Source organism: Lottia gigantea (genome assembly GCF_000327385.1).
Source record: "Lottia gigantea unplaced genomic scaffold LOTGIsca_98, whole genome shotgun sequence".
Lineage (NCBI taxonomy): Eukaryota > Metazoa > Mollusca > Gastropoda > Lottiidae > Lottia > Lottia gigantea.
In genome coordinates, this window is record NW_008711162.1 from 32,473 (window position 1) to 46,109 (window position 13,637).

The window sequence follows — 13,637 nt, forward strand, 5'->3', positions numbered from 1 at the left end:
TATGAATGCTTTCTGTGTACAACGAATATTAGAGCCAGGTTTACTCTGTACAACAGTTCAATAGGTGTTATACAGGAATAAGTCAAAATAAAATATGTAAAACTTTAATGTAAACAAATTTCAATATATACAATATTAGTATAATATAAATATAAGCTAGGGAAGGAAGTGGACAGAGTTCAGTGGGGAAGGGAACAATTTAAAGTGGAATGTTTTCATATCTATTCTAATAGGACAACCTCTAAAACTTTAAATTAAATAATACTTCATACATCAGTTTCACCATTTCATACAAAACTGTCTTTTGAATTTTATAACATTAAATTATGAAATAATCTACTCTACTTTTTAACTTGGAATGTTATAAAGGCAGAATATTTACAAATTCAAATGAGTCAACAAAAGTAAAATATCAAAGATCAAAATAGAGCTTTACAGTCAGCAGTTTCACTTCTAAATTCAAATAACAGATTTCTAATATTTTCATTTCAAGGCATATACTGCAAATGGATAGAGTCAAAGATTTCCATGCACTTGATTAGTCCACTTTGTTTTGAGGTAGTCTAAATAGTAACACAAACACCTTATAAAGTTTTATAAACCACTTATTCTACCTAAAACAATATGGACTGTTCTCATTTAGATTTTAAAATGTCTCTCGGTCAATATGCATTAAATATCTGGACTAATATCTACTATAGACTACTGAGAAAGTGCATCAGCTTTGGTCAATGGGAAATTAATCCCATATTCAAATACATTTAGGACATATAATATATTGAATATTCAACAAGTGATCTGTTTTCAACTCTGTCGTGTAGGGGTAAGGCATTTTGAAATCACAAAAGGTATTTATTTGGATAAATCTGCTTTGGTGAATATACATGACATATATTATTAGGAATGAAAAAAGTATAAGATAAAAATACACAACAGCATATGTCGTTTCAATTTTTGGGCAAACTTCATACATTTAATTTACCATGGACATCTAAGCTTTTTCTTTCTTTAAGCTTTTCAACTCTAGCAGCTAGTTTACCAGCCACATAATTACTCAATATACACCCCATCGCCGGTAAAGTTTACTTAAGCTTTAAGTTAAATTACTTGGAGACAAGGGTATATGACGTTTTATTTTATTTACTTTCAGTAAGGGTTGAGTTGATCAATCATGTTGCAAATCAATTACACGAATAAGTTTTCATCATCTCATTACATGAAACCGTTCTTTACCTATAGAGAATGAGGAACTAACATTCCAATTCATGACAATCCAAAACTTCTGCATTTTTTCCCTCAAAATTGAAGAGTCAAAAAGAGTAAAGCTCAGCATATCCATGGTAAATTGAATACTCTCACAAAATAATTTAAAAACTGAAAGAAATGCTGATTATATAACAATGATATTAACACAGTCTTTCTGATACAATAGGGAAATCAAGAACATTTCCAGATCATAATTGCCATATTTCCACCAAAGAACATATATAACAGATTTTTCACTTCATGTGTAATTTCAAAACCATAGCCTTCCCCCACTACTGCATGCCAGGAAGCTCCAAATTTCTTATCCATTGTCTCTTTGATCATTTTGGCTGCATTCTGAAAAATATTGATCGAAAGGATTAGCATTTAGGACTTTCTTGACATTTATAGCAGCTCAAAGATCTTCAAAACTTTTGTATTTTTTTAAGCACTGATGTCTTAAGCTTATACCTCAAAATTTTATTTTAATTTCAGAAGTCAGTTTCTAAGTATAGAAATCTGGGGGCTATATTTTACGGTGCAGTGAAAATAGCAATTATGTTCTTAAGACAGGCTTAATGTTTTAAGCTGAACATGACATAAGCTGATTTCCACCTTAAGGTTAAACAAACTACGGAATAAAGATACGGTTTTAAGTAAAGAAAACAGACATGACAATAACATAAGCTTACCTCATTATTTGCAGAAAATTTCTCACAAGCAGTAACACATAATTCCATAGCTTCTGTCTTCATTTCATCATTCATATCAGAGTGCTACAAAAAAAAATCAGAAAAACTTTTTATTATTGAAGCTTGTGTAATATAGATTTTAACTGTATGAATTGAAATATCAACTCTGGTATATGCAAGGACAGTCTTATCTTTTAGACAACCTTTTGACTTTGGTTAATAATGTTTATCACCAATTTGATATGTGTCAAAAATATAAAGTGCTGTACATTTTACGGTGCATTGGAAATATTATTCTGATTATGGTACTTATTGACACTAACAATGAATAAGTATGTTCTCAACAATTATGCCACCTTTATTATACTAAGTACAGGTAGGCCTAGATCTAGATCTACCCGAGCTTAACATTCCAATTTTTATCTTTAACTCAGATACAGCTCTTTTTTCTGGCCATTTCTAGCTAGGTCTTTATGGCCAAGGCTAGTCTACAGTTACAGTCTTTACACACATCTGTCGTTAAATCAAATCTATAATGATTCCATTATTTTACGATTGTGCGACGGTAACATAAGCTAAGTTCATTTCCTTAACATTTAGATTAAAAAAAAAGTGATTAATTGGCTGTTTTAACCCAACATCAATAATGTATGAATCAAATTGTGAGTTTTAATGCCCAATGACATAGATAAATGATAAATGTTCCACTGGGAAAATAATCAATAGTTTTAATTAGATTCTAATTAGCTTTGATGTTTCAACTTGTTGAGATGAGACCTGCCTTCACAGTCACGACTCACTGTGTATGAACTTCCCCCCACCCCTCCCTGACACAATCCAAACTCTTTCGTAATTTCACTTGTACCAAATAAAGTTTAAAACTCACTCTTATCAAAGGATATGTGTGCACTCTTTTAGACTCAGTGTCGACTTTCTTTTCCTCTGCAACTTCGGTCGCCATTCTGTGATTTCGAAGGTTTCAATGTGAAAGTTTCATTCAAAACAACCTCCTTTGTATTTGTTTCAGATGGCGGCTGGTTACCATAGGGTGTGCGCACGCGTCAGGCGACAGGAAGCGGAAATGAAAATCATGTGGTTTTGTTTGTAAACAAACATTTTCTTAAGCCGATTTTCTTCTAAGTTGATCTCCTTTTAATTATGAACGAAAATATTAGATCTGTAGTGAATCTGGTAAACAGAAGTATAGAAAGACGAATTTTATCCAAAGAGAATCCAGATATTATCACTTCATATAAAGATTTTGTGATTGTAATAAATCGGAATGAACCTCTACTTTCGCTTTCCCCATCATTACAAAATGATTTACTAAATGAAATAGACTTAGAAACACTGAAATCTAAAGATTACCAAGACAATGTTAGATCGAAATTCATTGAAAATTATTTTCCCAAGTGCTTTGAATCAGTATTGTCTTCCATCTCTACAGAAATTGTAAATGAACTGTCTTCAAAAAAGTTCAATGACATATTTTCAAAAATTATCCAGTATGGCCCTCTTTCTCAGGTTTTCACTGTATTAGCGAGACAAATTTTGTGCACAAGGTAATTCTTTTTACATCAATAATCTAATGAATATAAATAATATATAAGTCAAGGCCATGTATTCTTGAGAGGATCTTAGTGCTAGTATTTGAGGTTGTAACATTGCGGTTAAGTAATGAAAGTACAGACAGAAAGCACAGGCATGCAGCGTAACCTCTAGTGAGAGAGTATTGTTTTTGCAGTTAAACTAGGGTTATGATACCCTAGCACTAAGATTGTTTCAAGAAAATATGTGGCCAGGTCTGCACACTACATTTATTTCATGTGTGTAACAAATCTGTACATGCAAGACAATTTGGTTGATCAAGGATATCGTCCAAAACATGGCAAAATTTAAAATTGTATTGTAGTGGACTCCTCCAAAGAGAAATACCATCAGGTGTTTCGATAGAGTAAATATTCTCTGCTTTGTTTCCGACAACTGTCATACCATAATGTCGTATTGAATAAATACAAGATATTTCATCTATTTCAGAGGATTTTGTCAAACAAAATGTATAGCGTTGATGGAAATATATTTAAATAATCACATGGAATATCTGGTTTTATCACAATGTCAAATAGGAGTCAAAGAGTCACAGAATAAATATAAGAGTCACTTGGTATGGGATGAGTTGGTGTTGTCTCTTTCATCTTTCCCTGATAAAATGGGCGGAAAGCTTCAAAATCAGAACAGGTTAGACTGCAGTTTGAATTTATTAGTTATGCAGTACTAGAAAATTTGTGTTCAATGAAATAAGCAGTTTGTATTGATTTTTATCAGAAATCATATATTTTATAATGGGAGCTTATTTTGATTTTTGCTTTTTCTGATTTCTCGAAATATGAGGTCGGAGGATCTGTAAAAGGAAAAAAGTTGGTCTGGCCTTAGTTTCCCTGTGTAATTGATTATACGAAAACCTAATGTGGGATTTCCAAGCTGATAAGTGCTATGAGAAGCAACTCAGTAACAGCACAAATCCACTAAGTTATTTTGATTTTATGATCAGGCTTCTTATTTTTCTTTCCAGTGAATTATTTTATCCTAATCAGTATATTGGTATTATATGTAAAAGTATTCTGAATGTATTAAAAGATGTTCACACAGAGTTAAAGAACAACATCAGTTGTAGTTTAGAATTCATCAGTAGACTAATAGGAAAGTTGTGTCTCACCGGATACGCAGGTAGAGACAAAGGAATTATATTCTAGTTTGATGCAAAGTAAGATAAGAGTGGCTTGTCTATTCTGTATTTTTTTCTTCTATGAACTTTGTACCAAATGAAATGAAATGAAATGAATGGAGTTTTACGTCCTACTCTTCTGCACCTTGTGGGCTAATGAAGACGGGCAACGCCATGCAGGGTGCCATTAGGGAAATTTTGTCAGGACAGCGGCATTAGCCTGCTCTTTTTCGATTTCCAACTGTCGAGGGATCTTTAACGTGCACAGCCTGTAGCACACGGGGCCTCGGTTTATTGTCCCATCAGAACAACTAGACGCTTTTTCCATGTCAGCCCCTCTTACCTGCATCACTGACAGGGGGAAACCGGGTTGAAAAATCCGAAGGTATTATCTCGACCTATGCCGGGATTGAACCCTGGACCTTCAGGTTAGCGAGCAAGCGTCTTACTCACTGAGCCACCGCGGCTCCCAACTTTGTACCAAGAAATACCAGAAATTGAATGAGCAAAAGTCTAGATTATCCCTGCAAGATGCAATATGGCTGCTGTTCTGAATAAGATGATGTCTCTGTCTTGCCCTCTGGAATCCGATTTAACATTGAATTTAAGAACAGTTGGAAACTTAACAGTTTCATTCTTAAGTTCTTAAGAAGGCTAAGCAGAAAGAAAGACTTCAATGGGTGACTCATTTGTTCTTTTTGTTGACAAATTCCCATAATTTGTAAACAGTGCAACATGAATTGTACTTTGAGACCACTTTTAAGAAATCCTCTTTACACTTCCTTTCATGTTGTCTATCCTGATTTGTAGATCTGCTATGGAACTATATGATACCAGTATTATCTGTATATATAAAAGAAGATTATCTATGGTGTAGAATATGTGAACGTATAGTAACAGGAGTTCCCGATAAATCTATAGAAAGTGTCTTGGTTCCGTTATTACAAAAGATTTCATGGTTTGTATCTAAAAGAGTTTCAATTGTTTATCTGCTTAAAAACTGGCTTTCATTTTTAAGAATTAAGTCCTAAGCCCAATACAGCAAAATCGTACTTTGAAAACCGTCTGTTTTGGTTCTGAATTGAAGTTGTTGAATTCAAATTCTAATATTGACCAGGAAAGTTGAAATTAATATGATAATAAAAAAGTACTTCAAATTCAATCTGTTATATTTAGATGTTTCTAAAATATTTTGAGATTTGAATGTGAATATATGTATTTTAGGTTTAAACTAGTGGCTAAGTTTCTCGGAGATTGTATTTTGACTAATAAAAAAGTCCAGTATTTATTATGTACCAAATTACTATTTCACAGATATTTTGAAGAGGTAAAGTATTGTTTAAACCATTTCATCTGTGACACTTGGTGTCATTCTACTAATGGGTTTTCCCACTCAATATATATTTTATGTGATATAATTATGCTATCATGTTTTTTTTGGTCTTGGAAAATGAAAGTTTTTCTAGTTTTCACTAAGCCATGAGAATATTAGGTGAAGTAAATGGAATGAAAGAAACAGAGTCTATTGAGAAATAATACATTCTATCCATTTATCTTTCAGACCAAGTTGTTAGAAAATATTATAGGTTATTTAGCCTCTTCTCATACTAGACGTCACTTATATTTAGAGGTAGGAAGTTACTTTGTTAGTAATGTAATTATATTGTCTGTTGTCAATAAGGATACTACTTGATACTACGTGATGATATATCTGTTGTTTCTTATTGATTTCTCTGCTCATTAACTCTGCTCTGCTCTGCTCCGTTCTATTCTATTCTATTCTATTCTATTCTATTCTATTCTATTCTATTCTATTCTATTCTATTCTATTCTATTCTATTCTATTCTATTTTGTTCTTATTCTTATTCCTATTCTTGTTCCTATTCTATTCTATTCTATTCTATTCTATTCTATTCTATTCTATTCTATTCTATTCTATTCTATTCTATTCTATTCTCATTATAGGTCATGAGAAATTTATTAAATGTATGGGGTGATAGTAGTGCTATAAAACATACATCATATTCTCAACATTATTTTATATCAAGAGCTTTAATGATTAGTTTAGCATATTTAACAGAGAAGGAGAAAGTTATTTTGAAGGATGGTGAGTTAGCTCTGTTTCTACTACATGGAACATAACTGGCAAAAAAACCTCCATTGCCAAATCCAAAGGAGAGAAATGCATTGAATTCGACCAGTTTGTTTTATTAAAAAAAATGTCCCACTACAGTTACTGGCAGTTAAGTTAGAAAAAAGAGTCGAAAATTTACAAAAGCAGAATAGAACAAGATTTTTTCTTTACAATTGGTGCATACTTGCTCTTTATTACACTCTTTTATTACAAATATAATTCCTAGAATAAGTAATCATTGTAAATAAATGCCCAAGTACATATTCCATTGCACAATGATTCTAATTGTAGAATATATAAGAATATTAATGAAAGCTGTAGAATGTCATATTGGCAGTCCAGATTATAAGTTAAGATCATTAGGTATGGTTGTAGCAGAAACGATAACCTCTACACTAGATCCTACAGGTCCTAAACTACAATTTGAGGTATGTATTGTTATCAAGTGTGCAAAAAGTACTAATGTCTGCATAAAGTCAATCTAATTTGTTCGTTCTAAAACATTCATTTCAACCAATCACAGCGTGTCATGCAGAATCTGTGTTTAAATATCGACTATGAGTTGTGGGAACGGGAATAGAGAAACCCAAAGTAGAACGAAATGATGTAGATTGGCATAAAGTGAGTTTTAGGTAAGACTCTTTAGTTTGGAAGGTTAATATGTCTTATTAGTTATGAACAGTACATAAACATGTTTCTTTATTCAAAATGTGCATTGTTAGGTGTTACTGTGTAGATTTCTGCCTTTAAGTAAATTTGGTTTTGAATAGATTTTTGATATCAATATTTTGATAGATATGAGAGATGTAGGCCTACATACATGTAGATTGTTAAAAATTTCTTTTCAGTATGAAAAAACTTCTGAAATTGAAGAACTGTTGTCATATTTAAAAATTCCTGATGAAGAACCTCCTGAAAAATCGAGGTATAATAAAATTTGATATACATAGGGGTATGCCCTGAAGGCCTGTTGCCTGCAATTTTTCCACAAATTTTACCTGTATTTTTGGGCCCTTAGTATGTTGGTATCAAAATAGATTTTATCGAGTAGGTTTCTTTTTTAACTGAATTGATTTATAGTTTTTTGCACTATAACTAGGGTATTGGAAAAGTAACAGTGTCATGCAGTGCAGTGAGGAATATTTGGTCAGAACAATTTAGGACCTTAATGTTCATAGGCAACCTACTGTATAAAACCAAATGCAGGAGATATAAAGCACATAAAGAAGACCTGAGGATCATCTGTTCCCTAACAAACTGATTAAACATGTAACACCTTGTCTGCACATTATGATAGGGTCTTGTCAGTATGTGATGTGAAGTTTTTAAGTGTATTAGAAATATTTTACAGAGAAATAAAAGAAGAATCTAAGAACGAAAGTATTATAAAAACAGAAGAAACAAGAGAAAATATTAAAGAAGAAAAGCAGCACGAAGAGTTAGATAGGTTAGTACAAAGTTAATAGTAATAGCAAACTAGATTTACAATAAATATGGCCCTTTGCAATTTTAGAGTCCTATGATATGTTATCTTTACAGTGATGATGATCTAGAACTCTATGATATGTTATCTCTACAGTGATGATGATCTAGAGCCCTATGATATGTTATCTTTACAGTGATGATGCTCTAGATCTCTATGATATGTTATCTTTACAGTGATGATGATCTAGATCTCTATGATATGTTATCTTTACAGTGATGATGATCTAGATCTCTATGATATGTTATCTTTACAGTGATGATGATATAGAGCTCTATGATATGTTATCTTTACAGTGATGATGCTCTAGATCTCTATGATATGTTATCTTTACAGTGATGATGATCTAGATCTCTATGATATGTTATCTTTACAGTGATGATGATCTAGATCTCTATGATATGTTATCTTTACAGTGATGATGATATAGAGCTCTATGATATGTTATCTTTACAGTGATGATGATCTAGAACTCTATGATATGTTATCTTTACAGTGATGATGATCTAGATCTCTATGATATGTTATCTTTACAGTGATGATGATATAGAGCTCTATGATATGTTATCTTTACAGTGATGATGATCTAGATCTCTATGATATGTTATCTTTACAGTGATGATGATATAGAGCTCTATGATATATTATCTTTACAGTGATGATGATCTAGATCTCTATGATATGTTATCTTTACAGTGATGATGATCTAGAACTCTATGATATGTTATCTTTACAGTGATGATGATATAGAGCTCTATGATATGTTATCTTTACAGTGATGATGATCTAGAACTCTATGATATGTTGTCTTTACAGTGATGATGATATAGAGCTCTATGATATGTTATCTTTACAGTGATGATGATCTAGAACTCTATGATACGTAATCTTTACAGTGATGATGATATAGAGCCCTATGATATGTTATCTTTACAGTGATGATGATCTCGAGCCCTATGATATGTCTAATGATGTTAAAACAAGTAAAGCTAAAACACCTAAATATATAAGAGATTGTATGGAAGGGTTGATTGGTTCTGAAGATGGGGATAAAGTAGAATCCTGCTTATTTTCTGCAGAGTCTTTGATTAGAAGATCACCGGATGGATTACAAGAGGTACAGAGATGATATCTTAACTTAGCTATTGTTTTGGAGATATTTTCCAGTTTTATTATTGGCACTCCTATATTGCAGGGAGAATTTTTTAGTTTGTCAACTGATAGGGCTAAATTTTAAGATACCTGTATCACTCTCAGAATCAAACTAAGACTATGTAAGCATGCAATTAAATATATGGATTACACCTTATGATAAAAAACAGTTTAATCTGATGATTGGCATTTTATTATTTAGAAGAATAACGAAAAAGGCATGGAAAATTGAACTCAATTCAACAGTTTTATAACTGCTAATATCAGTACAGTTTTAATAAATTGCAGAAGAACCAAGTGTCGGAGTTTCATTCTGAAAAGATAATTGTCTGATAGATATATCCTTTGATCCTATTTTTCAATGTTTTCATTTCTTTAGCTTGTTGAATGCATGCACCCATTTCTTTCTGACTATTTCCTATTTTTATGTATGTGGCCTGATTTAAGGACATTTATGATTTCAGATAGCAGGAGAGTTTAGTAAGATATTACTGCATCTACAAGATAATTTCTGTACACCAGGTTTTATAGCCGTTAGATTTGGTGCTATGGTGGCACTAGCTGTACATTGTCCAGTGGAGGTAAAAAATACTTAAATTATACATAAAATAAATGAACTTTTTTATTTTTATGGATTGCATTATAAAGAAAATTAATGAAGGAATTATAAGTTCTAATATTGGCGATAGGGCTTGAAAGCTGGAACAGGGTCTACTCTCAAAAGCACTGACAGTGGCATAAGAATTGTTTTTAGATACCTTCATGGTGATTCATACCCATATCACTTAGTTCAGTAGCAGTTGACAATCAAACTCACTACCAACTGTTTCTCAGAGTTTTGCGTGTGGCGATCTTCAGATAACTGACCTATTTTCAGTCTGCGTCAAACTTATTCTAAAATGTTATACTCCTACTTCTTCGAATTATGAAAGTTTTTGTGCTACTATACGATGTTTTATTCAACAGGTTTCAGAATATTTAACTAGTCAGTTTTATGAGAAGAATTATAACTTAAGACAGAGGATGGATATTTTAGAGGTTAGTAACTTGAAAACAACTCATGTTCCTTTGTATGATGTATGTTCTAAATTGGTCAGTGTCAATCTATTGACATAAGAGTAGAAGCATCCAGGAAAGCATGATTATGTAACAATCGAAATCTACTGGTTGAGATTTGCCTCGAAAGATATGCCCAGATTTTAAAAATTGGTCTCATTATTTTTTTACAGGTTTTATCTGCTGCTGCTCAAGAATTAGCTAAACCAGTCGATAAATCAAAAGTCAAAGAAAAGTAAGGATAGAATTTCATTTTACTGAAATACTAAACAAACTTTTGCAATATGCACAGGGCTTATTTCCTGTTTAAAACTGTTGAAACTTATCCAGACAAGGCTTACCTCAAATAATGAGGACTTACTCATTTTAGCTTTATTTTCTTGAACTATTCACTAATCTTTTTAGACCAAAAGTGGAAGAAATCAAACCGAATCTGGATCCAGAATCATGGAGAGAAATAGTAGATAAGAGAATAGAGAGTAAGACTAGACGATTTATTAAAGGGAGGAGTAAACCGGAACCGGTTGCGGTTGCTAATCGGTTTGCACCAGTTGCTGGCAACTTCTTCTTTCCCCTATTAAGATTCTTTGACAGGTATTAATGAAACTTTATCTTCAAATGAAAATACCACAATTATGATATTAACTGTGTTGCTTCTCTGACAAATGTATTAGCAGGATGCCATTAGGTGTCCTAAAAGGGTGGACCAGTCTTATGGGCTTTCAGAATCTTCTTCATATTGGCTTCGAATACATATGACATTAGAAGCATAGAGAAATCTCTGGACGGGATGCCATTAGTTCATTTGATTTGGATTCACTGTTTCATCTGGGTTGTTGATACAGACTTTTTTACCTTACAGAAAGGAGAGTAGTTTTGATTTATTAGGAGAGGATTGTGTTGTTTTAAGGAAGATGGTGTTCTCTCTAGGAATAATACTCTATTCAGCTATACATATACCGGTAGGTTTGAAATTTTATCCTAAAAGCAGCGGTTATAGAATATCCAACACACTTCTTAGTAAATAGATGTAGTCAAAAAATCCCTGTTCACTGAAAACAACATATATTTAAAGGAAAGCATAATTGGACAAAATCACAGTCTTGGAATGGACATTAATTTTATTGGCTGGCGGTGTCACCTACCAGACAAATGTCAGACTGTCTTAGACCCTAACTGAAGTGGCTTTGGAAATAAAAGCTAATAAAAATGCAACGATAGTTTGTCTAATCTGAATTAGACTGTATCACAAACAGATGAAATTTAAAAAAAACTTATCATTTTAGTTGGCTCAGCAGATGTGTAGAACTTTATTAGAATTTATTTGGGCAATAAGATTCCATACTGACAGGTTAGTTTCCAATTAGCTACATGTACAATGTACATTTTAATATATAGCGTTTTATCTTCAGCCAACTGTAGGATCTCTAGCAATTAAACTGAATCCCCCACCTGACCTCTCATATTTCCTATCATTGAAGTCTTATAACCTAAAGGCCAAGGTTCATGTGTTTAGAAGTACAAGAAATGCACAAGAATCTCTCTTCAAACAAAGAATTTCAGTCTTTAATTTCATCTTTTCTGTATGTGGCATAGTCTCAAGAAAAGGCAAGTTGTCATTTAAACTTTCAAAATCAGATAATTCTGGACACACATATATTTGTAGACTCAAATTTCGACAGTGAGCTCTGAACATTATTACTGATTAGCTTAGCTAAAAAATTCCAGTTTCTGAGACCAGGGTACGCGATTGGTTTCTGCGACTAAGGTATGATTGGCTTCTGAGACTAAGGTACGATTGGTTTCTGAGACTAACGTACGATTGGTTTCTGAGACTAAAGTGCCATTGGTCAACTGGATGGCAAACCTGTCCCTTGAAGCCAATGTATGAGCTCCTTATAAATTTGTATATATATATTTATATATTTTATATTGTAGTTCTGTGAGACAAGCTATATTATTCTCTACCTCTATGATAATACTAGTTTTACCATCATATTGTATAATGTCTGAATTACAAGGTGAAATGATGGAGACTAAGTCATGGTTAGAAGGTATGATATTATTGAATAATTTATATTAATTATTATTACATTGATCTAAACATTGATTAAAAGGATTGTAAAGAGTTTTCTAAAATTTGTATGTGTTTCGGGGATACCGATATCATCGATTTGCACCATTCCATTTTTCAATAAGATGTCTGTCGTTGCTTCAATTCCATTAAACCAAATGTTTTGATGACGTCACTGATCACAAAATATGCTATATCACATAAGGCTCTTGGCGATTAGTGACATCATCAAACACTTAGTTTTAGTGGTATTGCAGCTGCAGGACATGCTGCTAGCATGGAAAAGCACTTAGTTGTTAGGATTGGAAATAAAATGGTGGCCTGAAAAGTATTTGGCAAAAGACACTTTCCTCGTGACAGAAATTCCTCTGGCAGATGTTCCTTAGTTGCACTCTGCATTGTAGCCTAGCGTAGCTTAAACAGACGCAGAAAAATAGAAGATAAACTCCAATTTAATTCATTTTATTTCAGATATAGTAGATAAAGATCCTGATACAGAGTGTAAGAAAATGGCTCTTCAAGCTTTAGTTTTATTACAGAATACTATTAAACAGGTTAGACTATTGTGATTCCATGTTGTATTAATTGTAGACGAACTGGAATTCATAATTTCTTTAAAAGTGATACATATACCTGAAATGAGGTTTCATTGAATTGTCCAATATGAGACCAAACATACTTTAGTCTTTTCAGCTGAGCTAGTCAGTAATAGTGTTCAAAGCTCAGAGTCAAATTTGAGCCTTCAAATCCATGGTGTCCGATTAATCCATGATTGAATGTTAAAATGACGACTCGTCAATTTAAGATACTCTGTGATATATAGAACAGGCATAATAGAAATAGTAAGTAAAATTCCTAGTTTGAGATATTTTTGAAGAAATTTAGCGATTTTCATACATTTCTAGTACTTCTGAAAACTGTTTACACATTTTTCAAGACTCATGTCAACACCCGAAATGGCTCAACTATCCCTTTAAAGGTCTTTAATACTGACTTCTGATATTTTGTAGAGTCTACAGACAAATCTAGCTGATGTTACCAGTTAGCAGGAAGAATGAATTAATGACCCAAGAAT

General features: G+C 32.5%; 2 protein-coding genes across 2 annotated transcripts; one reads left to right on the top strand and one right to left on the bottom strand.

Annotated features, from left to right (window-relative positions):
• Positions 1-88: 88 nt before the first annotated feature.
• LOTGIDRAFT_204935 (hypothetical protein) lies at positions 89-2,960 on the bottom strand. Its single transcript, XM_009069035.1, is given in 4 exon segments — positions 89-534; positions 548-1,602; positions 1,938-2,021; positions 2,824-2,960. 3 exon segments carry the CDS (start codon positions 2,896-2,898, stop codon positions 1,438-1,440), a joined length of 324 nt encoding a protein of 107 aa, XP_009067283.1. The 5' UTR covers positions 2,899-2,960; the 3' UTR covers positions 89-534; positions 548-1,437.
• Positions 2,961-4,029: 1,069 nt separating this feature from the next.
• Positions 4,030-13,131, top strand: LOTGIDRAFT_135529 (hypothetical protein; the record flags this gene model as incomplete). The annotated part of the gene is made up of 17 exons (XM_009069036.1): positions 4,030-4,175; positions 4,510-4,664; positions 5,473-5,620; positions 5,887-5,989; positions 6,224-6,292; positions 6,629-6,770; positions 7,089-7,229; positions 8,106-8,248; positions 9,191-9,397; positions 9,897-10,013; positions 10,399-10,470; positions 10,662-10,723; positions 10,894-11,082; positions 11,351-11,450; positions 11,775-11,839; positions 12,427-12,542; positions 13,034-13,131. The coding sequence occupies 17 exons, from the start codon at positions 4,030-4,032 to the stop codon at positions 13,129-13,131; spliced, it is 2,073 nt and encodes a 690-aa protein (XP_009067284.1).
• Positions 13,132-13,637: the final 506 nt, after the last annotated feature.

Excerpts from the sequence above, each read along its gene's own strand:
- LOTGIDRAFT_204935 (XM_009069035.1), bottom strand. The coding sequence starts at position 2,898 with ATGGCGACCGAAGTTGCAGAGGAAAAGAAAGTCGACACTGAGTCTAAA. Across the intron at positions 2,022-2,823 it reads ACACATATCCTTTGATAAGA|CACTCTGATATGAATGATGA; the intron begins GTGAGTTTTAAA and ends TTTTTTTTGTAG. Across the intron at positions 1,603-1,937 it reads AATTTTCTGCAAATAATGAG|AATGCAGCCAAAATGATCAA; the intron begins GTAAGCTTATGT and ends AATATTTTTCAG.